Raw genomic sequence first — 27,654 nt, 5'->3', positions numbered from 1 at the left:
CAGACACTGCACTGGGGTCTGGCTGTCCAGTTAGCCCTCTTCCGGGTATCCTGGGACAAGCAAAGGACTCTGAGGGCTCTGCAGGTCTGATGACAACTACAAAGCACATCTAGAAGCTTCCAGGAGTGCAAAAGAATTTCAAACACAAGCTTTTTCTTTCAGTTTTATAAATCTGTTTGCAGCTGTCATCACATTAAAGAAAAAGTAGCCTTAAATACTCCTGCAACACAAAACTCCCATGCTGGACCTGCTTCTCACTCACTCCCTCCATTTTTATTCCTTGATATACAAATAAGAGCACTGACAGCAGGTTTGGATTTAAGAAAAGGCCAAACCCTGCTAACTGACGGGTTTGCCTGCCAGCCCTGCACTGATCACAGCGCTAGTGATGGGCCAGGGCAGACACTGTCCCTCTGTGCACCACTGAGCAATGAACACGTGTGATGTCATAAGCACATGGGCAGGACCCACCGGTTTGGGAGGGCTGGACAGGATGAGTTAGGTCACAAACTGCTCTGTTTGTGGCTGTCCACATCCCTCTCCAGCGAGAAAACACCACGCTGGCTCGAGCCAACGACTGGGTGGACATGGAGCAGAGGAAAGCACAGTGATGACCCTGGTCAGCTTGAGGGGAGGCTCAATCAGACAAACATCATTTGGGGATGCAGCAACAAGCACAAAGGGCGTGACTACAATTGGATGGGGGTGAAGTGAGGAAGGGGGGGATGAAGACTGGCCAGGAGGGACAAGGGTTACAGCCAGCAGTGGTGACAGGGTGTAAACTACAGGAGAAGGATGACAGGAACCCAAGGGGAACAGAAGCATGGGAACAACTGAGTAGGTGAACACACAGGAGTGCAAACTTCAACAGGAGGAGGCAGGAGGTGTGATGGGCAGGACCAGGTGGTGCCTGAAGACAAGAATGGGATGGAGAACAGCGAGAGCCCCTGGCTGGCAGTGGGCTGTGCCTGTCTGCGCGGCCGGGCTGGCCCCACGGGCAGCGAGCATTTAGAAATGACGAATCCAAACCCGTTCACGCGTTACCGGACACTCTGGCTTTCTGAGACCGCCCCGCTTCTGCCTTAGATGACGACGAGCAGCTCAGCTCAGCACATCCCTGAGCTGCGCAGCGCAGCCAGAGCATCCCCCTCCCCTCACGGGCGGACCCGGCGCACCGCGGTGGCCTCGAAACGCGGAGCGGGACCTGGGGCGAGAGCGCAAACCCGGGCGGCTGCCGGAGGCAGCAGAGAGTGCGCCCCGGCCGGGCTGCCGCGGCACAAGGCGGAGGGCTCAGGCCTGGCCCACGTTGGGCAGCCCCGGGCACCGGCAGCCAGCGCGGCGCGGCGGCTGCTCCATCCGTCCCCCGGACAGGGCAGCGCCCCGCGGCCCGGCCCAGCCCCGCCCTGACCCTCCCTCGGCTCGGCCCCCCCCCCCGGCTCCCGGTCCCGCCCCTGCCCTGCGCGCAGTCCGGCCGCGGCGCTGCAGCGTCCCCTGTCGTCCCCGCGCCGGGGGGGGTCTCGCCGCCTCCCGGCGGTTCGTGGTGCAGCCGCGGAGCTCCGAGCGGCGGGGCCGGGGCCGTCCAGCGGCGCGGGCAGCACGCCCCAGCGCACTGACACCCCCCTCCCCACACGGGGCAGCCCCGTACCCCTCCCTACCCCCCGCTTCACAGCTCAGGATCCGCACCCCCGCCGGAGGGGCTGCCCGTCCCTTCGCAGGCACAGCCCGCAGCACCCACGCAGGCAGGGAAGGTGGCTGACGCGCACCCATCCCTTCCACCCGGGGCAGGACCCCACCCACGCAGTGCCTTTCCCCAGAGCTGGGCCCCAGGAAGGGAGCATGGCCCCAGCACAGGCAGTGCCAGGGGGTTACAGACAGACCTTTCCCTGTTTTTTCCTATTTACTGGCCGCCTTCTCAAGCAGCTGAGGTGAAACCCTGGAGCACATCTGTGCATATTGACCTGTGAAACGGCACAGGACCTAACGCTGCCTGGGAACTGCTGCCCTACCCGACACATCCATTCCAGACAAGCCCTGTATCCCATAATGAGAGTCCTGCTTGCCACCCTAGTGTCACCCAGCTTTAGTTTTATTTCTCACAGCTTCTACTTAGGGTTGGCTAAAGGTCAAATACCAGCTATATGCACACCTAGTTTCTTGAAGCAAGCGATGGAGATCTCTGGTGGCTGCACAGAAGGCTGCACTGTAAGGGACCATGCTGCAGCTCTGGCCAGGGACCTCACTCCTCTGATTTCTAAATAAAAAACAAGGAAGACAAGGTAGAGGTTACTGGAGCATTTGAATTATTTGTGGGGTTGCTTCAGTTATTGCAAATGTTCTGCCGTATTACTGGCAAAGAACCAGTATCTCTCAGTTCCCCTGGAAGACCTGGGTCTGGTCTGCCTTTTGGGAGGCACCACTGGTTTTGGCTAATTTCTTGCTGATTTCTGGCCTTCCTTTATGAGGACACTGCAGTGGAAGTGTGGGAGGAACACAGCTGTGGCTGCCAGGGGTTTGGGCAAAGATTTCTGTGGCATTTGTAGGAAGGGCCCTTCTCTGCAGCCCCTCCAACTCACCTGTCCTCCAGCATCCCGGGTCCTGGCCCGCAGCTTGTTCACCTGGCATTCAGCAATGTCAGCTCGTTCTTCAGCCTCTTCCAGCTCGTGCTGGGCCTTGCGGCACCGCGAGAGATTGATGTTTGCCTGTTCTTCCTGCAAGTCACGCAGTGTCATCAGGGACATGGACAAACTGACACTGCCCTGGCAGTGCTAACTGAACACCTAACGTCACCTACTGCAGGCAGTTTGGTCCCCACATCATCAGCACTCTGCATTTCTACCCGGTGCTGCCAGCAGCGTGAACACTCTGCTGGGGACAGAGCAATTAGTCCTGCTCAGTTCCAGCTGGGAAAATTGGCTAATGGGCCTCCAAATCTGCACTAACTCCAGGATAATTACAGCTGTGTCTGCTCTGCTGTGAGCCACAAGTCTGTATCAGGTAAGGAAGTGCTGTACCTGCGATGTCAAACTGATTATTCAGTTATCTTAATGAACTTGGAAGCCCAGACCTTTTGGAAAACGCCACCTGGGGACCACAAAGACTTAAGAAAGAGCCCTGCACTCACAGCTTCCTCAACCTGTTTCTTGTACGCTTTCACTTTCAACTGCAGCTTGTCCACCAGGTCCTGAAGCCGGAGAATATTTTTCTTATCCTCTTCAGACTGTGGGAAGTGGAAATGAAGTCAGCTTTGGAACATGGAACAAGGTGATGCCCATGAGAGGGCAGGGGGTTTGAAGTACCTGGTAAGTGAGCTCCTTCAGCCTTCGTTCGTACTTGCGAGCACCCTTCAGCGACTCTGCTCCTCGTTTCTGCTCAGCATCCAGCTCGTTTTCTAGCTCATTGATCTGAAACACAGTATCCTGATGAAGACACCAACCTGCCAAGAATGGCTGCTGATTCTGCTGAAGGATCTTGGGCACCAGGGGTCTCTGGACTGAGGCTGCAGAGGATGTGGCAGTGCAGGACAGCTTCCTGCAGCTGCTTCTTGGGGCTAGACTAGCTAAGAACTGCTCACCATGCTCTGGTAGCAGTGATAGACCATGAGAACCCATCATTATTTATAGAAGGACATTAGCTGTTCTTACCTGGGGCATTTATAACTCAAGTAGGCTTAAATCTATCAGAGGTTCCAACAACCTCTTGGGAAGGTCACAACGGGGCCCACTCAAGACCTTGACCTTAGTCCACCCAAGTCATCACCATACCCTCGCCTCTAGTTTCTGGAGTTGCTTCTTTCCACCCTTCAGTGCCAACTGCTCAGCTTCATCCAGACGGTGCTGCAGGTCCTTCACTGTCTGTTCCAGGTTCTTCTTCATCCTCTCCAGGTGGGCACTGGTGTCCTGCTCCTTTTTCAGCTCTTCAGCCATCATGGCTGCCTGGTTGTAGTGCACAGTCACGTTATGAATATGCCTTCCCACCCCTGGCAGTTCTGCACCCTGTCTGGAAGTGGTGCCAAGCTGGACATTGCTGCATAGCTCTCCCTAGTCTGTCTCAGTGCCCATGGCTGTGCTAAGGGTCCCTCATACAGAGGATCACCACATTATTTTGAGTATCTGGCCATGTGGTGCCTCAATTTGCTGAAGAGTCAGACTCTGAAGCAGATTTTGCCAATGAAATGACCCTGGGTATCTTGAGCTACAATAAAAAGCTTGTCCCTACTGAGACCTTCAGGATTGCCATCACTGCTGTGATGGGGCAGAGCAGGCAGACAGAAACCTGCAGCACTGCTACTGGCAGGCAACAGCATTCAGGCTCAGGTACAGCATGGCTTGTGTTAATAGTGTAAAACCACATTCCACTTGGTTTTCATATGCCTTTCACAGATAGTCCCAGGATTTGTTTCTTCTAATGCTGTGGAACTGTGGCCTTGTTTAAATGAAACATTTCTATTCTGTCTTTTTATTTCTTACCTGCCTAGCATTTGTATGGAAGCATGGATGATTTGAGTCTTAATTTCTGCTTTTCTGTGCTGTGTCTAAGTAGGACTTGGTTCAGACTACGCTCTTCCTGTTAGAGCTTTGCCACCATCTGTTCTGTCCTGTCTACTACACTTATCATGGAAGCAAAAGTGAATGTGGCTTTAGGGAAGAGGAGCCAAGGTGCCTTTTCAATACAGGCTGCTAGCAGAACATGAGTAGAAGACCTGGACTGAAGGGGTCTTCTGTGGCAAGCAGTGGGGCAGAGGCTGTGTGAGGTCCATCTGGGAGGGACTGTGTGTCACTGATATTGTCAGTTGAAGAACTGGTTCTCTGTGACCTGATTCCTGTTGTTCTAAAGTGTTAAAGTGATGGCAGTAGTCTAAGTTAAATGAGAGGCAAGCAAGAAGACTCACATCTGTGATCGCTTTCTTGGCTTTCTCCTCTGCATTTCTGGCCTCCTGAACGCTGTCTTCAACTTCAGTCTGTAAATGAGTGATGTCCACTTCCAGTCTCTTCTTGGTGTTGAGGAGGGTTGTGTTCTGTTGGGACAGGCCAAAGAGAAGGTCTTCCCTACCTTGTTTCATGCCACTGCCACGTGCCCATTGTAGACACTGATACCTGTGCGTGGAGAAGCTGCACTCGCTGGCTGGCATCCGTCAGCTCCTGCTCCGACACCTTCCGGGCTCGCTCTGTCTGCTCCACAGCAGCTCGCATCTCCTCCATCTCTCTCGTCATCAGATTGTTCCTACGCTCCACCAGAGCGAGCTGCTCCTTCAGGTCATCGTTCTCTCTCAAAGCATCATCCAGGTGGAGCTGGGAGTCCTTTCAAGGTGAAAGCACTATGACACTCAGCGGCAAGCAGAGTGAGGGGCAGAGACCCATAGGACAGTAGCACTTTTGGTGCCTACCTTGAGTTGCCCTTGCATGGCTTTAAGGTGCTTCTGTGTCTCTGCTACTTGACAGTTGGCGTGTCTCAGCTGTATTTCCATGTCATTCAGATCTCCCTCCATCTTCTTTTTCAGCCTCAGAGCATCATTTCTGCTTCTGATCTCAGCATCCAGCGTGGTCTGCATAGACTCTAATACCCTCTGGTGATTCCTCTTCAGCTGCTGAATTTCCTCATCTTTCTCTGCACTCCTTCTATCAACATCGGCCTTCACCTGGTTCAGCTCCAGCTGAACATGTAAGATTTTTCCCTCTTCATGCTCTAAAGAGCCCTGGCAGGGTTGGAATAATATTTATCTCCAGTATCTGGCACTGGGAAATGCCCATGCAGAACTCTGACACTTTGCAGCCAGTGATGCAGATATATTTGCTTCAGTGTAGACCTTTAGCACTGAAAATACTGACTGCTGTTCCCCCACACAGGAGTCTTTATACCTCTGCTGGATATTCATCGGTAATTTAGTGATAAGGCTCCTTAGTAAAATGCCTCCAATATCATAAGGTCTCAGCACTGAGGGCTGTGTGGACACTGATAAATATTGTGAAAACATACAGTAGGACAGCCAAGCTCCATGCTCAGAAGCAGCTTGTCCTCTCCTGCATCTCCATATGGAATTCTCCTTGGGGGCTCCACACTTAATCCCACCCCAGTGACTATGGGGACATGTTCCCCTTTCATACAGTCATACAGCCTTTTCCCTCTGAAACTCCTAGGAGTTAGAAGCCTGAGGCTGGGTCTTTAAAACCAGTGGACAGAAATAAGCACATACAGAGAATAAAATAGCTTATGTAGCCCTTTAAGAGCAGCCCCACCAGAGTTGCTAGCTTCTCTATTCTGATTGTAGAATGAGCCCATGGTGACTAATTCACAGACTGATGACATTTAAATGCAGAAATTAGAGCAGATGGATTTGCAAGGCTACTATAACTCTTGCTCCTATTGCCCACCCATCTAGTGAGATCTGAAGACTAGAGATGTGTCAGTTATTCTTTTAGTTCTTTTTCTGACTAAGGGGAGTTGCAGGGAAAATAAGGCATGTCTCTTCTTGGTGGTGGACAGAAAAAAGGCAACAGCCAAAAGTTGATACAGGGGAAATTCTGACTGCACAGAAGGATTTGAGCACACTAATGCTCTGAAAACATCCTTGATTAATTTGACTAGACATCTGCATCTTTGTGACAGTGGCAGGTTAAACAGGAATAGATCATCTCCAAACATTCTCCATTCATAATCTCTCTAGAAACAATCCCTCTTATGGAGAACACTTGCCTCTACTTCTTCTAAAGCTGCTTGAAGGTCACACTTTTCTTGCTCACTTTGCTTCTTTGCCTTCTCCAATTCATGATTGGCTTTTCTAGATTCAGCAATCTGTTCAGTCAGATCAGAAATTTCCTCTGCAACACAGAAAACACACGCTCAACTCATCTTAGATAATGCTTAGTCAATGGCACCACCACTTCATGACCCTCTAATAATCAGAAGACAGACATCAGCCCTCCAGATTTTTTCTAACAATGACTGAAGAAAGAGAAATTATCTGGCTTCATCATCATTTCTGTCCATTCACTTAATTTTGTTGCTGCTCATGAATGGGATTGTGATGGTGTGAAGGAGGTGTAGATACCATGAGGATGCTGTAATGAGCTGTAGGTCTGTGCTTACAAGGTGACTTTGTGATAAACTGAAACAGGAAAGAAAGTTGCCTGACCTGAGATTTGTGGAAAAGAAAACCAACACAACAAAACCCTGGGAAGAAGCAGAGCTCTCATAGCCCAGGAAAAGGGAAGCATCTTAGGCTCATGGTGGAGCTGCTAGAGATCTGAACTTACGCTGGAGGTTCTTGTTCTCCCGCCTGACAGTCTCAGCCTGGTCAAGCATTTCTTCGTAGGCATTCTTCATCCGGAAGATCTCCACACTAAGAGAGCGAGACTCCTTCTGGGCAGCTTCCAGCTCAGCCTGGTTCTCCTGGTACTTCTGCTTCCATTCAACCAGGACCTGGAGCAACAGGATAGCATAATAATGACCCATTCTATGATGCTCCTGTCCCTGCCTGTTTACAGACAAATGGTCTTTTGCTTTGGACTGTTCTGTCTGTAAATGAAGCACTTCGGTACTTTGATGTGGCACTTAGGGAGATGATTTAGCTTAGGATGGGAATGGTTGGACTTGATGATCTTGAAGGTCTTTTCCAACCTTGTGATTCTGTAAATTCACTGTGATACATACTATGGCCGTTTGGTGGAGGGTACTTAAATTATCCTCTTCAGACAGCACTAGTGCATTCTATTCTATAGAAGAATAGATTCTTTTAAACGTTATTAATGGCACTGAAGGCTGGAACTGTGTAAAGGAGTCTGAGGCTTTGCCTAACTCAAACACAAGACTGGCAGACTAGCACCAGGTGACAGTGAGGGCTTGTTCACTTGCATGTGAATACTTGCTCAGTCTGCTTGATCAAAGACTGGATATGGATCATCCTCATCTCCCTTGGGAAGATTTCATGCTTTTAAAAACGATTAGAAAGCTACCTTATTGCTTGTTGTGGTCATTTGGGCTTACTCACATGGTGACATTATTACATGTCCCATTATGTGCTCCTCACCATAGCTTTGCTTTGGATAGAATGTAATTTATCTTACTGTGACTGCACAACTTTCAGAATTTCAGCATTTGGCCTGGCCTATCACATGTATGACAATGTTCAGATCTCTCAGGCTCTTTGGATAAACCTTGTCAAAATTCTTCTGTTTCTTATCAAATGCTGCACAGGCTGCGTTGGATCGCTCCACATCAATCATGAGATCGTCCACTTCCCCTTGCAGCCTCTGCTTTGTCTTCTCCAGTGAAGCACACTTGGAGTTGAGAGCCTCGATCTGCTCCTCTGAGTCCTGGAGGCGCTGAGCCAGCTTCTTTCTGCAGGATGAGAAGGAAAACTGGTGCTCTCACAAAAGGAACATGAAGGGAGTGTGGCATGGGAGAGGTGGGCAGAGAGCGACATAGAAAGCTGTGATGGTGTGAACAGGGAGCATGGACAGGAGCCTGAGATGACACAGCACGCTGGAGTGGTACACAGGCTGGGAGAATGCTTAAGCAAGAGTTAGAATGTACCAGTGTGGAGAGGAAGCAGGAGCACACTTCCAGCATTGGCATTGTAAAGAATGTGATTTTTCAACTATATGATTAATGTCACAGTTAATGTACCAGAATTCTCCTTTCTGTAGGCAATCCCAAGCCTCTACTCCTTCTCCTCCCTTAAACCTCTACTCCCCTTTTCACTCCAAACATATTACAAAGCATGTTACTACTACAAGCATATTCTGGTTTCCTCCAGTTCCTTATTCACACTTATACTTAAATATCCTTCTAATTGCTCTAGACCAACCCTCCCACGTACTTGGCCTCCTCCAGCTCCTCTGTGCGCTGAATGGCATCTGTCTCATATTTGGTTCTCCACTGGGCCACTTCGCTGTTGGCCTTGGACAGGGCACGCTGCATCTCCCCTTTGGCTTCCTGCTCCTCCTCATACTGCTCCCGGAGCAAGTCACAGTCGTGCCGAGCAGACTGCAGGGCGTGGGCCAGGGCGTTCTTGGCCTGGGTGGTTAAAATGATACGAAATGTCAAAACATGAACAGTTTCTGACTTGATTTTTTTACCGTATTTTGACAAAGCCACCACATCTTACTGCCCATTTGCAACAGTTGCTGGAGTAACAGAAGGAGCAAACTGAGTAACATTAGAGACCCTGTTTCAGTCTTTACGTTGTTAAACAAGGTGCAGTAAGGTAGGCACACAGAGCTATTTCCATTAATTTCTCTCATCATCTTGAACTTAAAGCATGATAAGAAGGGCTTAAAATGTCTTCCTTGTTTTATTTCTGATGTCTATTCCCTGTGTTATTCTCCAAGGCAAAGTTCAAAAGTTTCACTGTTCTAATGTCTCCCCCTTTCTCTAAGGAGAAATCCCATTTATTGTTTTAGCAGATTGATTTATGTTACAATTTCCTTGTCCATATTAAAACAAGTCACCTTATTTTCTTCCTCTAGTTGTCTCTTCAGCTCTTCAGTCTGCTGAGTGAAAGCTTGTTTGCCTCGAGTCAACTGAGAAATCAAGGACTCCTTCTCCTCCAGTTGATGATTAAGTTCAGCTAAAGAGAAGATTTTCACTTTTTTAGACAAAAGATACAAGACATCAAACATAGGAATGAGAAGAAATGAAGGGAGAGCAGCAATTTCATTAGGAAAAAGCTACCAATGACAAAGGTTGTGCTGGCACCAAAGGAAATGGGATGAACTGACCACAAACTCACACGTTAATTTTGATTGACAGTGCTCCTTTTGGTTTGGTTTTCTCATTCCTTGGGTGGAGTTCTTATGACTCCCACAAGGGGGAAATTCTACAACCTGAATTTTGTCCCTATTACCCAATGATGGATATATTACAAAACACACAGGGATTCAGACACATATTTAAGCACTTAGCACAGGACAATGGCGTTTTATTTCACGCACCGTTCTCAGTCTGTAGACGTGACTTCTGCGTGTTCAGCTCATTAATTAGTCGCACGTGTTCATCATCTTTGACTCTGACTTCACTGAACTGGTCTTCGAGAGCTCGGCAGACCTTTTCCAGATTGCTCTGTTGAGAGACAGAAAGCATCAGCCCATGGGATTGTTCAGAAGAGCAACGGTAACACTGAGAAATGTTTCTTCCTGTGCAGCAACCTTGGCTTTGGAGACAGACTCCATGTTACTGGCCAGGTCGTCAATCTCCATCTTCAGCTCACTCTTCTCCTTCTCCAGCTTCTGCTTCACTCGCTGCAGGTTGTCGATCTGCTCCCCAAGCTCAGCCGTGCTGTCCGCGTGCTTCTTGCGCAGGGCGGCAGCCGTGGCTTCGTGCTGCAGCGTGGCCTCTTCCAGGTCACGGCGCATCTTCTGGAACTCGGCCTCACGCTTCTTGTTCATCTCCACCTGAGCTGCTGTAGCTCCTCCTGCTTCTTCCAGGCGCTCGCTGATCTCCTCCAGCTCCCTGGAGAGGTCAGCACGATGCTTCTCCGCTTTTGCCCGAGAGGTTCGCTCTGCCTCAATTTCCTCCTCCAGTTCCTCGATCCGAGCCTGGGAAAGTGAATTGGTTAAATAAGGACTTCCAAACAGATTTGAAATTATTATTAAGGAGTAAAAAGCAAACATCTATATCAGCAGAGAGAGAGGAGCACCACTACAGTAGCACTAAAGACAAACGTCTTCCTGGCTCTGTGTTTAGGTGATCTCTGTCCTGATCATGACAGATTATGTCACATTCTATTATTGTCTTAGAAAAGTAATTCTCAGGGTCTTCCCTGATGCTATAACTCAGTATCTGATCCATTTTCAAAGCCTGCCACAAGCTTCATTTAATACATTTCTTACATAGTTATCTATGGTTGGCCAGAGCTTCTGTAAAAGTGCCTTATTCATGTGTAGAAAAACATTGAAAACATTTTTTGTAGAACAGTCTAAGTATAAATATCAATTAATTATATGCAACTTATGCTTGGGTCCTAAAATATCAATAACTGTTAGACTTTACCTGAAGCTCCTTAATTTTCTTCTGCAGCTGAGAACTTTGAGCCTGCTCATCTTCAATTTTACTTTGCAACTGGGTAATTTCAAAATCCTTTCTGTTAAAGAGCAAGAATGCAAATTCAATATGATTACGAAAAATCTGAATTTCAGAATGCAAAGCATAAAAAGGCAGTGAAATACTTTTTTAGCCTGTCATCCATCTGTTGCTTATCATTTTCTAGATCCATGATGGAATCCTGAGATATTTTCAGATCTCCCTCCAGTTTTCTCTTTGCTCTCTCAAGGTCCATTCGCAGTTTCTTCTCTTGTTCCAGAGATCCTTCAAGCTAAAGCACATGAAACATACTTTGAAGCATGTAGATTGTACTTGGAAAGTAACTCTTCTTGATTAAAAAATCTAACTAGAGTTTGAAATCGATGAATAGAGAAATCATACCATTATGATTTGGTTTCAGATATTGAGCTTGTCTGTGTCTGTGCACAGTTGAAATACAAGGTTTTTTTGAAAAGTAACAGAAATATAAGTTTTGCAATAGCTGCAGTTCCTAGCATGTAGAATGCTAATCACAAAGTCTCAGTGTTTATCATTTCCTGGAATATATCCACCCTGCACAGTAAGAGACCACAAATAACTGCGGCAGATTTCAAACTGCCACAGAGACTTTGCTCCAGTTAATGGGTTAAGTCAGGGCACAAAAGTCTGCAAAGCTGGAGAACCCAGTGATGTTTAAACAGGCAAGGAAAGGTGGCAGGTGTTTTGGATTCTACAATACCCTCTCAACTGGCAATAATTTGTTGGAGTATTTATTAGCCAAAATTATTAGAGTTGGCTGCTTAGGTGTTGCTTATACTCTCAACTACAGCTTGTTCTAGTCCCTCCTAACCTATCAGACCTACACAACCCAAACCCCTTTTGCTTACATTATCTACTTGCTGCTCCAGTTTGGTCTTGGTTTTGATGAGTGTGCTGGCTTTGTCCTCCTCAACTTGCAAGTCATCCAGTGTCTGTTGATGGGCTTCCTGGAGGGCCTTTTTCTCCTTCGTGAGCTTGGAAATATTTTCATCCAGAGCTGCCATCTCTTCAGTAAGATTCTTAACCTGTTAACATCCACACCATGAGGGGGTGCCTTGAGACATGACAGACTGAGAACACAGTGAATACACCCTTGCAAAATGTAGTCAAAACGCTCTCCACGTAAGGTCTGTATTGTTCATGCTGAGAGTAGCAACGTCATACCTGACAGTTGCACCTCTTTGGTCCTGCAATGGTAGGAATCCAGGCTGTAGTAGTTTCTCACTACCAGCCCTATCCTGCTGAATTCCATAGTGGATTGTGTGCTAGATCTTTACTTGCCCCTGCAAGCTTTTATTCACTGGGATTTACAACAGAACTCTGAGTTGCTCTTGCTCAAAAATTCCCACATGTGATCTCAAGAAAGTAACCTCTCACTCTCCTCCAAGCTAAAGAGACCCTCAGCCTTTCCTCATAAAGATGATGTTCTCTCCCTTAATAAAGAGGAAATTACAATTTTAACAAAACAAAAAAATACTGTCACAGGTGAGTAAGTAGCAATACCTCCCTCCTGTGCCTTGGGAACATCTCACTTCCATTCAGATCACCTGGGAATGATCACAGACTAAAAACTGAGGAAGAAAAACTCCCTGGTTCCTCTGTCACCTTATTCTCTGTAGCATGCTTCTCCTTTTCTACTTTGGCCAGAGTCAGCTCCAGATCATCAATATCCTTCTTCAGCTCGGAGCACTCATCTTCAAGCTTCCTCTTCTTTGCAATCAGTTCAGCATTTGTCTCCTCTTCATCCTCCAATCTTTCACTTAGTTCTTTAATTTTCGCTTCCAGCTGGATTTTACTTTTGATGAGCCCTTCACATCTCTCTTCAGCATCAGCTAGATTTTCACTCTCCTGCCAGAACATATCAAAGGCATGTTATATTTGTCATAGAAGTGACAAAAGGCAACCTATGTTGTTCAAGTACCATCTCAAGAAAGTGCATTGTACAAGTCTGGGCAGAATTTCCTATGCAAGTCACAGTAATGCACACGATTCAACCATGAGGAAATTGTCCTGCTCAGTCATGGCTTAGGGCAGTGGATCATAACCCCAGGGTAGAGACATTTCCTTTCATCTGGTCATAGGCTCACAGGGCTCAGTCATAACAAGGAGCCTACAAGGAATTAGTGAGGTGAACAGGTTGTTAGCAAGCTGGGTTTCATGGCAGCATGAGCTTAGATGTGGATTTGTAAATCATAGAGGATTTTCAAAATAATTTTTTGCAAAGTGTTGGATGATTTGACCTTTAATAAGCTTGTCCAAGTCTAGTGGCACAGGTTAGACTGTATATCTCCAGTCTTCTCCCTCTTTATTCACACGAGGCTAACCTTGCTCCCATCATTCTCTAAGCTCTCTCTCAGGCAAAACAGGGTCAGTCTTGATGAATCTGAAACTGGAGATTACTCACAGATTGAACCTGAAGCTGCAGGTCATTTTTCTCTTGCAACAAGGTCACCATTTTCTCCTCCAGCTCCTTCCTCTTTGCCTCAGACTTTGCAAGCTCCTCCTTGGTTTTCTCAAACTCTTCCTTCATGTTGGCCATCTCCTTCTCAGACTCTGCACTCTTCAGCAAGGGCTTGATCTTGAAGTACATCTTCATCCATGGCCAGTGCTTGACATTCATGAATGCACGAACGTTGTACTGGATGATGTAAATGGATTCTCTGAAAACAGATGAAAACACAGTTTATGAGGTTGGTGAGACCAGGGTTCAAAACAGAGACTGATTATTGGCCATACAGCATCAGAATTTTCCTCAAGGAACTTTTGCACAAGATTTTTTCCCTCACCTCCCTTGCTTTTTAGTAAAGAGCCACTTCTAGGCTTGGATTGCAGTCTGGATCTAAGAGGGAGAAACACTCCAAACCAGACAAACTTTTACTGCATCTTTCCTGTGAGTCTCTGAGATTTTCCTCAGCCTCACACAATGTGCAAGTGCTCAGATGAATACCAGAGGGAAAACTGGCATCCTTGAAGTACTGCTTCTAAAACTGCAACCCTGGAAGTTACTGTCAATTGTGGAAGCAGCACCTTGATGCTTTTTTTATATTAAAAATTATTAAGATAGAAACTGAAAACAAAATTAAATCTTTTTATGCTACTGAATGCTAAAGTATGTTGTTGATGCCCACAGTTCAAATGGAGATTAGACAGTTTCTTGCAGAGAAATCCAGTAAGTTACTGAATTCTTAGGAACTTTCCCTGGCTCAGGAAATCCCTGAACTAAATATATACTGCAGAGTATTCCAAATAAAAGCAGCTGGTTGGCAGGGCATCCTACAGATTTATGCGCTCTTTGCTCCCCCTAAAGCTTTCACTTATCAACAACATCTGAGAAAGTTTGTTTGGCTGCCACTCCTACGCTCTGAATTTTGCATGATTCATCCCATCTCAAAGGGAGAGAGCTGAAAAGGGATGGGGTGGTCAAAGCTACGGAGTACCTGCTCTGTACTACCTAGAATTGTTCATCTTAGATGAACATCAATGAAAAGTAAAAATAGAGAGAGCAGAGAGCGATTCTATGACATTCCTTACAAGACCAATGGGATCCAATGAAATTAGGAGGCAACATATTCAAAGCAGACAAACCTTAGCACAGGCTGAATAGGCTGTCTCTCTCACAGGGTTCTTTAAAGGTTGAAGATTGTAAGAGCATTCCTCAAGGAAATATTCACTAAATACAAAATCTCATGGTGCAGCTTCACAGTCCAGTTGGTAAATAACCACTGCCAGAATTTGGAAGGCTCTAAGAAGGAGACCATTTGTGCTTGCTCTTGCACCATGTCTTTCTAAGGCTCTTTCCTAAGGACAGGTTTTTGCCTGAAACAGCATTCTGCACTGTTGGACTTCGGTGTGATATAGTCTTTTCTTGCATTACCTTCTCTCATTCATTTTTTTAAATTCCAGTCTCATGAGGTACCCTCTGCACATGGCTTGTGTACGAGTGATGAGGCTCACAAGCTTCTCATCTCTCATCTCTTCAAGGCGTCCCAGGAGACCTGCCTTGAAGAACACCTATAACATAAAAGGAGGTCAAATAAATTGAGGCTTGGGCAGATTCATAAACTTTGGTAGCAGGTGCAGGGTGGTACAAGGAAATTTTGGGAAAATGCCTGCAGAGCAAAAGTTTAACACTAGAGAAATTTTGTGTCATCATTTAGATCCTCAGTGTTCCTTTGATTCAAGACAAGTCACTCTGTGTATAATCACATCATTGTGTTATTTGATGCCCGCTCCAGAGTAGGTTTTGAAAGGAATAGCTCATCAGCAGCTATTAAAACAGAGTTGACTTTCATCTTAGTACTATATCCTAGTGTGTCTCTTTGCTGTACTCCGCCCTTCTAAGCCTCAAAATCTGCTCTGTAAACTGATTTAGAGATGACTTAAGAAGCTATCCTCATGCATACCCATGCATATCCCTCATACATAACCCCAGAATCAGATACATTTTCTCTACTCCTTGTTGCTAATGATGTACTTCCTTCCTAATCACTGTGAAGGCTCATTTCATCTGCAAGACATATTTTCCATTATACTTTTTGCCATTAGTTGTTCCCACTCTTCCACACAGACTTTACCTTGGTGTGGCCATATTTGTATTGGTTGTGGTCAACATCAATGGAGGAAAGAAGCTTTTCAGAAGCCTTTTTGCTGTCAATGAATTGTCCTTCTGGAATGGCTGAGGCATTAAGAATCTTGTACCTGTGATGAGACAAGTTACAAGGATTGATTTATTTCAAACAGGGTGAAGAAAATAAGATCTATCAGATACCATAAAATATATGGAAGCCAAACCATCTGAGAGCAGCTGCATATGCCAGCTGAAACCCAGACAGATTTGGCTGAGCAGGATGTGATGATGAGGGGACACATTGATGCTTTAGAAGTATCTGTTGGCTGTATAACAACAGACTAATTAATGTTCATACTTAAGAGATTCTGCAGGTCCAGAATTTAGGAAGAACATAGTGAGAACACGTAAACCTCCCTTCATCTTGTTTCATTCATTGGAGGAACAGTACTCAAATTAAAGCTGAAGATTAGTTAAAACTGTGACCAAAAGTCAGCTATATTCCAAGGGGAATACAAATCTTGCAAAGCTCACAGTCTCTACAAGTTGTACCCCTGAATCCTTGAGTTTGTACTAAAAATGGCATGGGGTTATTCTGTAAAAGCTAACAGCACTCAGCATTTCAGAAGGTAACTTGATGAGTAAAGCGATTCTGTGTCCTGGACAGGACCACTTAATCCTTCTAAAGCTGTTTCTTCAGAACGGTCCATGAGGATGTGTGACTGGACACTGCAGCACTTAATCTCAAGTCTACCTTGAAAGAGAATATGTAAAATCAAGACAGTGATAACGGTGTAGTGAATTTATTTGCTATTTTAGGCTTCCACTGTAAATCCTCCTGAACTCCAGCACATTCATTTTGAACTGTAAAGCAGCTTGTGGTTCTGGATGATGGCCAAGATGGATAGATTCTTTCACAGGTCATGAGAAATTACGATTTGACAACTGAGACCAACTAATGCCTTACTGAACATCAGGTTGCAGGACATTTTCAGAGATCCTGGGTCCTTTTCATAGCATAGAAGATGCTACAGTTACGTTTAAAGCAGCAGCTAGTTCGGATTCAGCACTTTATAGCAACTGAGCTCACATGAAGTAGTTTAATATTCTGAGTTATAAGGATGAGGAGAACAAAGCACAGTCTGCAGGCTAGTGACAAAGCACAGGCAAAGCCATGGGTTTGTGAATGCTTGGCCAGTGCACTGTAAGGAGGTTGTGCTCATGTGTATTCATTTTGGGTCTATACCTTGGGAGACTTACAAAGAACAGCCTTTAGTGCCACTAAACTCATTACACTACAAGCATTTTGCATTTCTTTGAATCATCAGACATTGACAACAGTTCAGAAATCATACTGGTTCAGAGGAATCAAGAAATCTCTGGTCTGATCAAAGAGGAAAAAAACTGGAGCAACCCAAGACACTGTTAATAACTTGGTTCCCTCAAATGCTGCTCATGATGTCCCTCCACCATATCACCAGACTTGTCACATGAGTCATGGGTTTACAGAGGCCATAACACAGTAGTAACTAAAGCCTTACCTTTGCTTAAAGTCTGCATAAAGGATTCTGCTTGGAAAGCCCTTCCTGCAAATTCGGATGCCTTCCAGAACCCCATTGCACCGCAGCTGATGCATCACCAAGTGATGGTCCATTTCACCTTAAATAAATACATCCATCATGATTTCCATTTACTTCCAAAGAACCTCCACATGCACTAGCAGAATGACCCCCTTTTTGATAAAACTCAGCCAGGTTATGATTAAAGATGCAGGGCATGAAGACAGAACATGCCTTGAGTTCAAACAAGCTGCAGAGAGGTGCTGCTGTGAACTGAGCTTTATTGAGAATGCTCCACCTGGCAGTACTTTGGAATCACCAATGGCCAAAAGGCATAAAACCCCATTACTAACAAATGGCAGGAAAGTGATTTAGGAGACCAGCTGAAAAACTTTAACTGCTAATCAGCTGCTAGAGAGATTACTTAGTGCAGAAAGGTTCATACCTGTATCTTTTTAGTGTGATTAGTAAAGGTGTGCCCAAAGCAATTGTTAGGAAAGTCAAGCACAAGCAGCTTAAAAACAGCTAAAAAATGAGAAAATGTCCAGTTTCTCTTCATTCCACCATCCTTAATTTCAGTCACACAGTACTTTTTCTTAAAAATGAAAAGTCAAGATTCCCTCTGAGTCACCTCTGTCAAAATACCCAACTGACTATTAAAATGATAGTCTTATCTGGCAAAATCATTCATTCAAATATGCTTTTCTACTTTAATGGGTTTCCTTAATTCTCCCCATGACACCTTCCTGACTGTCAAGACCCCAGTGGGATTCCTCTTTCTTCACTTTAGGGTATGAAGTGTGGACATTTCCATTTTGGCTGCATTTATAGTCACTGGAGTGAAATAGTGTCTTCTAGGATGTGATTCATCTCATCCTAAGATAGATGTATAAAAGGGGCCAGATGAGTCATACCTTGAAATGCCAGCTTCTCTCCACTGAATATAAAAACGAGTTCAGATAAATAGCTGAAATGGGAATGTCACACACATATGTGTGTTGCATAAACCCTGCTTGAGGTCTTCAGGGTTACACAGAAAGACATAAACAAGAAAGGTGAGAAACACACTAAAATTGGTCTTTTTGTTTCCTGAGTAGATTCAACAGATGCTAAGCTCCTGTTTCCTGGTACTCCTGTTGCATCCACTACATTCTACCAGTATTCTACCAGTGTCAGACCTCATAGACTCCTAAAACCCACACAGGAAAGTCTCTCCCCAGGTACTTTAATGGCCACATGAAAATACTCCCAGAGTTTTCCTTTTTCAGAGACTAAACTCTTTGTGGGAGTTTAATATTTAAGTAAATAAAAGGAAAAACAGTAACTTTATAACAAATTGCTTTCCCAGTACTAGTAGTACCTGGCATCCTGGACATAGAAGTCTACAAGCAATATATGATTTCACTGACAGTTCTCCAGCTCAGTGAATCACATCCTAAGACTGAATGCTTAGAAACTGCTAAGTAGTTTTGGGGCTGAACTGAAGACCTCTGAATGACACAGTGCTCCTTAAAACTAGGCATCTGTTAGTGATTTGCTAATGCTGTTATCCAGAACAGTTAGTTTCAACAGCTGCATTCTATCACATCTCTGTATTCTTTGGCTCTGTACACATGTTAGGCAAAGATGGGTAAGTGCTGTAGACCAAGTAATGCTCAAAATTGTAGTCAGAGTAAGGAATGCAAGGTTTGCTTGGGCACTGACTCACAAGCACCTCACATGCAAAGGGAGCTGTACTGGAAGTCGGTGTGGAAGTTAAGCCAGCTGATTCCCTTCAGTCTTGTGTCTTCAGATTGCAGTGATGGACTTACCAGGTGTCTTGGTCTCATTAGGAATCAGGCAACGTACAAAGTGAGGATGGGTACTTCTCAGGTTAGTCATCAACTTGTTTAGATTTTCCTGTGATAGAAGAAAGCAGGGGATTTGAGCTCTGAACTATAAAGCTTTTGCATTTTTATTCAAATGTCAAGGAGTTATACAAGCAGAGAATGGTTTGGATTGGAAGGGGTCTTTGAAGACCATGGAGTCCAACATGTCTGCCCTGGGCAGGGACATCTTTACTTGATCAGGTAACTCGAAGCCCCATCCCACTTGAACACTTCCAGGGAGGGGACATCCACAGCTTCCCTGGGCAACTTGTTCAAGTATCTCACCACCCTTGTCATAATAAAAATAATTCTTCCTCAGGTCCCTCTTTCATTGTGAAACTACTGCCCCTTTTCCTGTCCCTACAGGCCCTGGTGAAAAGCCTTTCTCACAAGCTTTATATGTTGAAAGGCTGCAATAACGTGTCACTGGAGCATTCTCTTCCCCAGGCTGAACAACCCCAGTTCTGTCAGCCTTTCTTCACAGGAGAGGTTCCAGCCCTGGAATCATTTTTGTGGAAGTATACATCATTTAAAAGGAAATTCACATACCCTGAACACAGCAGACACCGTTTGGAAAGAGCCCCCCTTCTTCTTAGCACCTTTCTTGCCACTACTGCTATCACCTGGAAAGAAGTAGATAGGAACTGAACAGCTAAAAACATTTTTATAGACCTCACTTTTCCTAGTGAACGGTGACTAGGTGATTGTTGGTGGCAGGGTATGGTATATTTGCTCTCAGATGCATGATTTAGGTTGCATCATATGGAATGGAACACTATGGCCTGACATAAGTTTCCTGACAGTGCACTCTGTGCTACTAGTCACATGGCTTTTACTCACAGACAGTCTCATTTTGATTTTTTTTTTCTTTCAATTAGGTGAGAGGCCACAAGAATGTGTCCCAGAACTGGACTTTTATTCATCAGTGCAGTGAAATCTTCTGTAGAAAAATCTCCTTATCCAAGGTTCCCGATGAGGAACAGGGATCTAGTTACAGCACCCCCAAGGCAGGAAGCAAATTATAGTCTCAGGAATACAGGTCCAAGCAACTCAATGCATTTCCATATTTGCTGCCAGGGGAATCTGTGTGCTCTGAACTTCCCACCTTATCTAAAATTTTATTCCCACAACCTTTTCTTCTTGCTTTCCTTGTGTTGATGATACCTCCAAGGACCTCACTCTGAAGCAGTGCTTTGTCAGTAAACTGGAGTAAAGTCCCCATGTAGTATTCTCCTGAGCCTCAAACCCTGCTGTCCACATACCTAATAACTGAGTTGGCTACTGGTGCCTCTTCTTTTTTGTCCAGCACCCCAACTACAAAAATACTGGACTTTTCTGTATCAATCTCTGTGGCCATTTTTGGTAAGGCAGACCTATTGACTGTCCAACTTGATGGTCCACAGCCAAAAATAGGGGCAAAAATTGAACTGATCTCTGATGTTCTTAGGGGACTTCTAAATTATATTCTCTTTCTCATTTTTACCTGCAACACCAGAATACCCTCCTGGATATGCAGGAATTCCATGGCCTCCTTTTAGTTCATCCAATTCACCTCAAGACTAAAACCTCTGTCCTCAAAGACTATAGTGCTTTGCACCTATATATGGCTCCTGTCTAGAGGATGAGTAAGCATGCATGTGATTCACAATACAGGAGGTCAGGAAACCCACACCTCCTGTCACTTTGCTTTGGCCTTGCTGTATTTTACTCCTTTGTACCATATAATGTGGTATTTTCAGGAGTTCTGCGTATTGGTATGGTAGTTTTTTGGCATAACTGGGTGCACACAAGAAAAGGGTCACATTAGGGGATGGTAGAGGGTCTATACCACAGAAAGTAGAAACAGAAGGAGATTTGAGTTGATTTTTGCCTTAGTGATCATCACTGAAAAAGCACTTACTTGATTCTGCACCAGCATAGTTAGAGAAAAGGAAGGACAACAGCTTCAAGGATGATTTCTGGTACAGCCCCACAACAGTTTCATTCAAGGGGTCCTTGTTCTTGTCAAGCCAGCCAGAGATGTTGTAGTCCACTGTCCCAGCATAGTGCACCAGGGAGAAGTGGGCCTCAGCCTTGCCTTTGACAGGCTTGGGCTTCTGGAAGTTGTTGCATTTGCCCAGATGCTGGTCATAGAGCTTGTTCTTGAAAGAGGTGTCAGTTGCCTTGGGGAACATGCACTCCTCTTCCAGGATGGAGAAGATGCCCATGGGCTGGAGGAAGCAGAAGGGAAGAGGAAGAGGTGAAAAGGCAGAAAGAATCACACAGAAATAGCTTCCTGGGTGGGATGATATCCATACTCTCAGGCATTGTTCTTCTGCTCAGCAGAGCAAATTATAGAATAATCTACATTTGTATATTGACAATATCACATTTACCCTTTCTAGCTGTATGTATAAATATAAAATAAAATATTAGACATTGCAAATGACACAAATACCTTCTCAATGAGCTCGATGCAGGCAGCCAGGTCCATCCCAAAGTCAATGAACTCCCATTCAATTCCCTCCTTCTTGTACTCCTCCTGCTCCAGCACAAACATGTGGTGGTTGAAGAACTGTTGCAGTTTCTCGTTGGTGAAGTTGATGCACAGCTGCTCCAGGCTGTTGAACTGCAAATTCAAAACATTAAAAAATGCCAGTTAGTTTGGAGAAGTCATTGGTGAGCAAGCACACCTACTGCAACTCACATCAAAGATCTCAAAGCCAGCAATGTCCAGGACACCAATGAAATGCTGTCTGGGCTGCTTCGTATCCAGCTGCTGGTTGATTCGAGTAACCATCCAGAGGAACATCTTCTCATAGACTGATTTAGCCAATGCACCCACTGAATTGTAGACCTGTAAGAAACACAGTGGCAGTAATGAAATCAAAGGGGAAAGAATTGTCTGAACAAAATGAAGAGTTGAACAGCTGTGTAGGTACCTGTTGGACATTTTGTCCTTTAGTTACATATTCATTCCCAACTTTCACCCTGGGACAGCATAAACCTTTGAGCAAATCAGCAGAATTCAGACCCATCAGGTAGGCAGCTTTGTCAGCCACTAGAATAAGAGACAGCAAATGAGTTCAAAAGAGACAAATACAAAATGTCCTGGACCTCTAGGATGTTCCTGTTAGATGGAGCCTACTTTGAGCACTAGGCAAATGCATCTATTATCAAGGAAAGCTCCTCTCCAGTCCCATGGAGAATGTTTTCTCCTCAGCACAGGCAGTGTTTCAGGTGCAGCACACTTTTGTTCCTCACCTGGAGGACTGCAGCAATGCTTCATCTTAGTGTCTCTGTCCTTGTGGAGCACAAATTAAATAATTGACTTGCAACAAACTTAAAAAACCCCCTAGTTTCTGGGAGGGAAAACCATTCTCAAAGTGTTGAGCACTTTATGGGATTGGGTTGCTACCTGGTGATGTTCACAAGCAAATTCTGTAGCCACGACTAACCTTCTGTGCCATCTGGCTCTGCCTGCTCTTCCCGCTGCTTCTGCTTGAACTTCATGTTCCCATAGTGCATGACAGCCCCTGTCAGCTTGTATATCCCCACCTTCTCATCAGCAGTAAAGCCCAGGATGTCCACAGCACTCTGCAGAGGCAATAGACAAGGAAGGACAGAGAGGCACAAGGTCCTATTAATGGGCACGTGTGCTGTGATGGGAAGGTGGGGTTTCTCCTCCTGCCTCCCCACCTCCCTTCCTACACTCTGTGTGTGCAGCACTGGCCTGGCCACGGCTGCTGTGGGTGGTTAGACTCTGGCACTTGGCAGCCCTGGGCTGGCTGGGCCTTCCTGGCTTCAGCCAGTCTGGCTGCTGGGCATCCCCACGGATGCTGCGCTCTACTCACCTCTGTTGCCAGCAGCTCCTCACTGTCATCAATACTGGCGACACTGATTTCTCCTTGGCTCACATACTGGAAGTCATAGGGGTTGGTGGATATAAGGAGGAGATCTGTAGGTATAGAGAGCACCTTTGGAAGCACCGAGGCAGGTCACAATGGGAAGAGAAAGCACCAAGCCCAGCACTGCTGACTCACCAATGAGCTCCGGCTTCTTGTTGGACATTATCTGGTAAAAGATGTGATAGCTCCTTTCACTGGGCAGCTGGAAAGTCACTCTGGATTTCTCCAGAAGATCTAATTAAAAGACAGATGCTGTTAGTCTGCTGGGAAAGTTGAGACCATCGATGCACAAACTGTGTCTGCTCCAACTCACATGTTTCGATGTCGGCAGAGGCCAGTTTGCCAGTTGCTCCGAAGTGAATCCGGATGAATTTTCCCTGCCAAGCAGGACAGCAACACATTGGCAACAGTGATTAATGAATGAGACATGGATGAGATGTCTGCATTACAACGGATCTGAACTGAACTCACAAAGCGTGAGGAGTTGTCGTTCCTCACGGTCTTGGCATTGCCAAAGGCCTCCAGCAGAGGGTTGGCGCTGATGATCTGATCCTCCAGAGTTCCCTAGTTACAGGAGACAGATTCTTATCAAACTTCACTACTGTTTAATAACAAATATTGCAAAGGAGAGATCACAAACACAATTTTTACCCTTCCTATATGACTTTAACCTAAACATTGCCAGGTTTTAAGCACTCATCAGCCATTACTCATCAACAATGCCATTAGGTTCAAAGGAAAGAGTGCTGAAAGACTTGTCTGTGTTTGATATCATATACACAGTCACTACAGAGGGGTGCAGGGAGTTTGAAAGCTGTATGAGAGGTGCTTCCACACTCCCATTCACAAAGGCCATGACAGCTAAAGAAAATGTGAAAATACTGGGATTTTGTATGGAGGTTACTCAGGTCCAGGGCACCCAGAGAGAGGCACAGCCCTCAGGGGGAAGCACCTAGCAAAGGAGAATGTAAAGCCTTTCAGAATGCAGACAGACAGACATGCTTCAAAAAGGAGTGGGTCGGGGACAAAGTCTGAGTCTCAAATACCAAACTCAAAAAAGCAGAGAACAAACAGACTCTGACTCTTTCGCTGCATCACTGCAGAAGGAATTACAAACATGTAAAGCTTCAATATTGAATTGTTATATTAACTCTTGTTAACTGCAAAATGGGAAGGAAAGAAGCTGCTGTTACACAATGTCTCTCCTTTTCTGTAACACACAGTCCAGGAAGAAGACTCACTGTGTGCTTTTTTTGAATGATAAAGCCTCTAGCAAAGTTCTGATTGATCCTTACAGGGGAAGGAAGTGGTGCCAGGGCTAATTTCCAAGAGAGACATGGAAAACAAAGAATGAGAGAAAAAAAATATAGCTGTTTTTATCCAGGTGAAAGGTTAGTGGAACAGGTCAGGTTGCTGCATCTTTGTATGTGATATTCAGTGCAGCCTTTAACATCTTGCGATGGAGAGGGGGTGTCATTCCCAAAAATGTCTGCAGATGGCACAAGGGGCTTAAATTAGTTTTCGTTAGTCCACTATGAAGGTGGACTCTATAAAATTAAGGCAACACAGTAACATATGAAGCTTTTTCTATTGTTTTTAATAAAAAATACCAAATCCCTAGAATAATGGCCTTTCACATGTATCTTTCTGCTTTCTAAATTAACTTCCTCATGTACGAGAAGGGATCTCAGTGGAGCTGACTACACCAACACCTCTTTGTAGTGTACAGCTGAGACCAGGGAATTCAGAAGGGAACATCATGCATGGAGAACAGCATGGAAAGAAACATAGAAATTCTTTACAGAAGTTCATTCTGGAGTCCTATTTACAGGCTGGGTGCCAAAGTGCTGGAGGCTGAGGCAGTATTCTGGGGAAATGCAGTTGGATGCATCCTGGATTCATGTGTTCTTGCCTGGCATCTGATTTCAGGCTCTATCTGAGATAGGATGCTCAGCTATAACCTGACTGGTTGATTTAATGTTCTTAGGAAGAGGCCCATTCTACTGTTGGAGATTGTGAATACTAAGAATATAAAGTATTCTGTGAACAAACTCAGAACAGGGCAGAACAGGTTGTTATCCATCGAAGAACCAGGTGATTTTCCTTATATCAAACTCAGTGCATCTTTCATCAGTCTCAAAGTTTTTCTGAGATCAGTCCTGGTGTAATGACCAGCTGGTGAAAGCTGAGCCCAGGAGATTCTGAGGTGGTCCTGATGGAAAGAGTGCTTGTGATGAACTTGCCTTGGGCATAACAACCTGTCAATCAGAGACACCTGCCTCCAAGTGCAAAGAGAACATCCAGCCTTGGAATGTCCTGAGGTTCTGCTGTGCCCTTGGGACTCAAATAGCATGCTGACACGTGTCACCTGCTGTGATGCTCATACCATCTTGCAGATCGTGGTAACACACACTTGTGCCACAAGGATGTTTGTTGCTTGCTCTGTGCTAGGGAATGAAGCCCACGCCTTGCAAAAGCACCAGTGGGCTCATATTGCAGCAGCTGGGTTGCTCAGCAGAAGGGGCAATAGAACATGTGCTCCCTTCCCTGGAAGGATCCTCTCTGAGCTTACTTTCTAACCAGGCAAGTGGTCCCAGCTGTCCTATATCAGCTTAACCTGCCCCAGATCAGCTTATGCTGCCCCTCAGGGCTGTTGCCTTGACCACAGGCAGGAGAACAAGGCAGTGCAAGCTACTACCTGATACCTTTAACTGCAGTACAGCCTCTGAGGAGTTCAGCATTCCTGCGCTTCTGCTGCTGGTAGGAATGAACAAGGAATGGGAAGGGCACAACCAGGTGTCAGTGGGAACTGGGTGCTCTCTTTGTACTTGCAGCCACTGAGGTGCTGTGGATGTGGACAGTCTCACAGAGTACTAATGGGTAGATATGTAGACAGGCAGCACAGAGGAAACTGCTGCCTGATGTCACCTTCCTCTCCCTGGTGAAGCCTTCCCCAGTGTAAACTGAGACTGGAGAGAAACTGAGCCTTAAGCCTTTTCTGTGCAAAGAAAATGATTCTTTGAGTGGAGTTCCAATGATGCTCAGAGGGATGGGGGCTGCATAGCAGAGGTAGATGAGCGTAGGTGTACTCAGACTGTGCATCCCATCTGTCTCCTCAGCTGTGTTACACTTCCTATGTGTGATCATCCTGGAACCCTGAAATATGCACTGATAGCTTCTGCCCTGCAGGCATGGCCTTAGCCAAACAGTTAAAGGGGAAGACAGTGCCATACCTGCATTTTGCCTGCTGGCTGTGGCTCTTTTTTCTTCTCACCAGTGACTGCAATTGTTGCAAAGTACTGGATGACACGCTTGGTGTTCACAGTCTTCCCTGCACCGGATTCTCCACTGTAGAAAGGAAAACACTGATTGCATCATGGAACAGGAAACACTTCTACTTCTCTGTCAGCTTTGTCACACACAAAAATATACTCACGTGATAAGGATTGACTGATTGTTGTGATCTGAAAGAGTCACAGAAAGAGTTGTTCAGATGAGGTGTGGTGGGCTGCTGTTCCTCAGACAGAACTAACTGACTTCAAGGGAAAAAACTGTCATAACTGTATTTATCACTTTGTAAGCAGATAAGGTAAATTCTTCATTAGTCTGCATATAGATTTTTTCTTTTGTGTGTGTGCAGAGGGATAAAGCAGCCCAAAATCCAACTTCAAGCAGTGGTTCTTTATAAAGCTTCCCACTTAGTATTTTTTCTCTTATGTATAGCCCTTGACTTGAATATTGCTTAATTCAAATTGGATTTTCTGCTGTGTTTCTTCCTTACTGTTTCTTTAAATTTCTTACCAGGAGAGTGGCTATAAAGCCCTATATAGCAAGCTACCTCCTTTCCTTCATCTGAGAGCACAGAGGTCATTACAGACTAATCTTGAAGTGTACCATATGGCTATGGGAGCAGTTACCATCAGGCACTGAGTAGAATAGTGCCTAGGATGCCTGAGCTGTTCTTTGACCAAGCAGCCAGCCCTGTGTGTACCAGGGTTTCCCATTCTTGCCAAATGACTCACCAGTCAGCATGAACTGATAGGCGTTGTCAGAGATGGAGAAGATGTGTGGAGGGGCCTCCTGGCGCTTCTTGCCTCGGTAGGCCAACACCACCTCTGGGTTGTACACCGGCAGCCACTTGTAGGGGTTGACAGTGACACAGAAGAGCCCCGAGTAGGTCTGCGAGGAAGGGAGACAGCACGTTGGCTTCCACTTAGCCTGGCAGAGCAGCTCCTGCTGGCTGCCTTCCTCTGGGCAGACTGCTGCTGGCACTTACGTAGATCATCCATGCTGCGTAACGCTCTTTGAGGTTGTACAGCACAGCGGGCTCGTGGAGGTGGGTCATCATGGCCATGTCCTCAATCTTATCAAATTTGGGAGGGTTCATAGGAAAGACTTCATCATCCTTTACAGTCACAGTCTGACACAAACAGAAGGGAGTAACAGAAGAGATCTAAGCCAGGGAACTGCCTGAACTGGATGATCGTGTATGAATAACAGTTGGTATCACTTACTGTATTATCAGCTGTTTTAACTGTTACTTTGTCACCTTCTCTGCTCTGTATGGTGCCTTTCACATACATTTGCTTTGCATCCACCACAAAACAGGATGCCTTAGCATCAAATGGGCGATTTTGGGCTTCAATTCTCTCCTTCTCAGATTTCCGTAAATAAGGGGCAGCTTCTCCAAAGATGGCCATCTCTGCATCAGTACTCAT

At 45.5% G+C, this 27,654-nt stretch overlaps 1 protein-coding gene across 1 annotated transcript; it reads right to left on the bottom strand.

The window, feature by feature from the left end:
• Positions 1–1,154: 1,154 nt before the first annotated feature.
• Positions 1,155–27,654, bottom strand: LOC311199589 (myosin heavy chain, skeletal muscle, adult-like; the record flags this gene model as incomplete). The annotated part of the gene is made up of 39 exons (XM_084273710.1): positions 1,155–1,184; positions 2,574–2,708; positions 3,122–3,217; positions 3,297–3,401; positions 3,762–3,932; positions 4,889–5,014; positions 5,094–5,297; positions 5,384–5,692; positions 6,691–6,815; positions 7,251–7,416; positions 8,151–8,334; positions 8,816–9,012; positions 9,447–9,565; positions 9,930–10,056; positions 10,143–10,532; positions 10,987–11,077; positions 11,163–11,308; positions 11,904–12,080; positions 12,661–12,903; positions 13,460–13,715; positions 14,930–15,066; positions 15,630–15,753; positions 17,164–17,281; positions 18,993–19,080; positions 19,599–19,672; positions 20,950–21,259; positions 21,487–21,657; positions 21,736–21,885; positions 21,971–22,089; positions 22,487–22,625; positions 22,883–22,986; positions 23,072–23,170; positions 23,250–23,313; positions 23,408–23,500; positions 26,170–26,284; positions 26,373–26,400; positions 26,959–27,115; positions 27,213–27,356; positions 27,451–27,654. The coding sequence occupies 39 exons, from the start codon at positions 27,652–27,654 to the stop codon at positions 1,155–1,157; spliced, it is 5,835 nt and encodes a 1,944-aa protein (XP_084129836.1).

The sequence above is a fragment of the Gallinula chloropus genome, assembly GCF_964237585.1.
Source record: "Gallinula chloropus genome assembly, chromosome: 20".
NCBI classification, from domain to species: domain Eukaryota; kingdom Metazoa; phylum Chordata; class Aves; order Gruiformes; family Rallidae; genus Gallinula; species Gallinula chloropus.
This window is presented reverse-complemented; position numbering and strand designations above follow the sequence as displayed.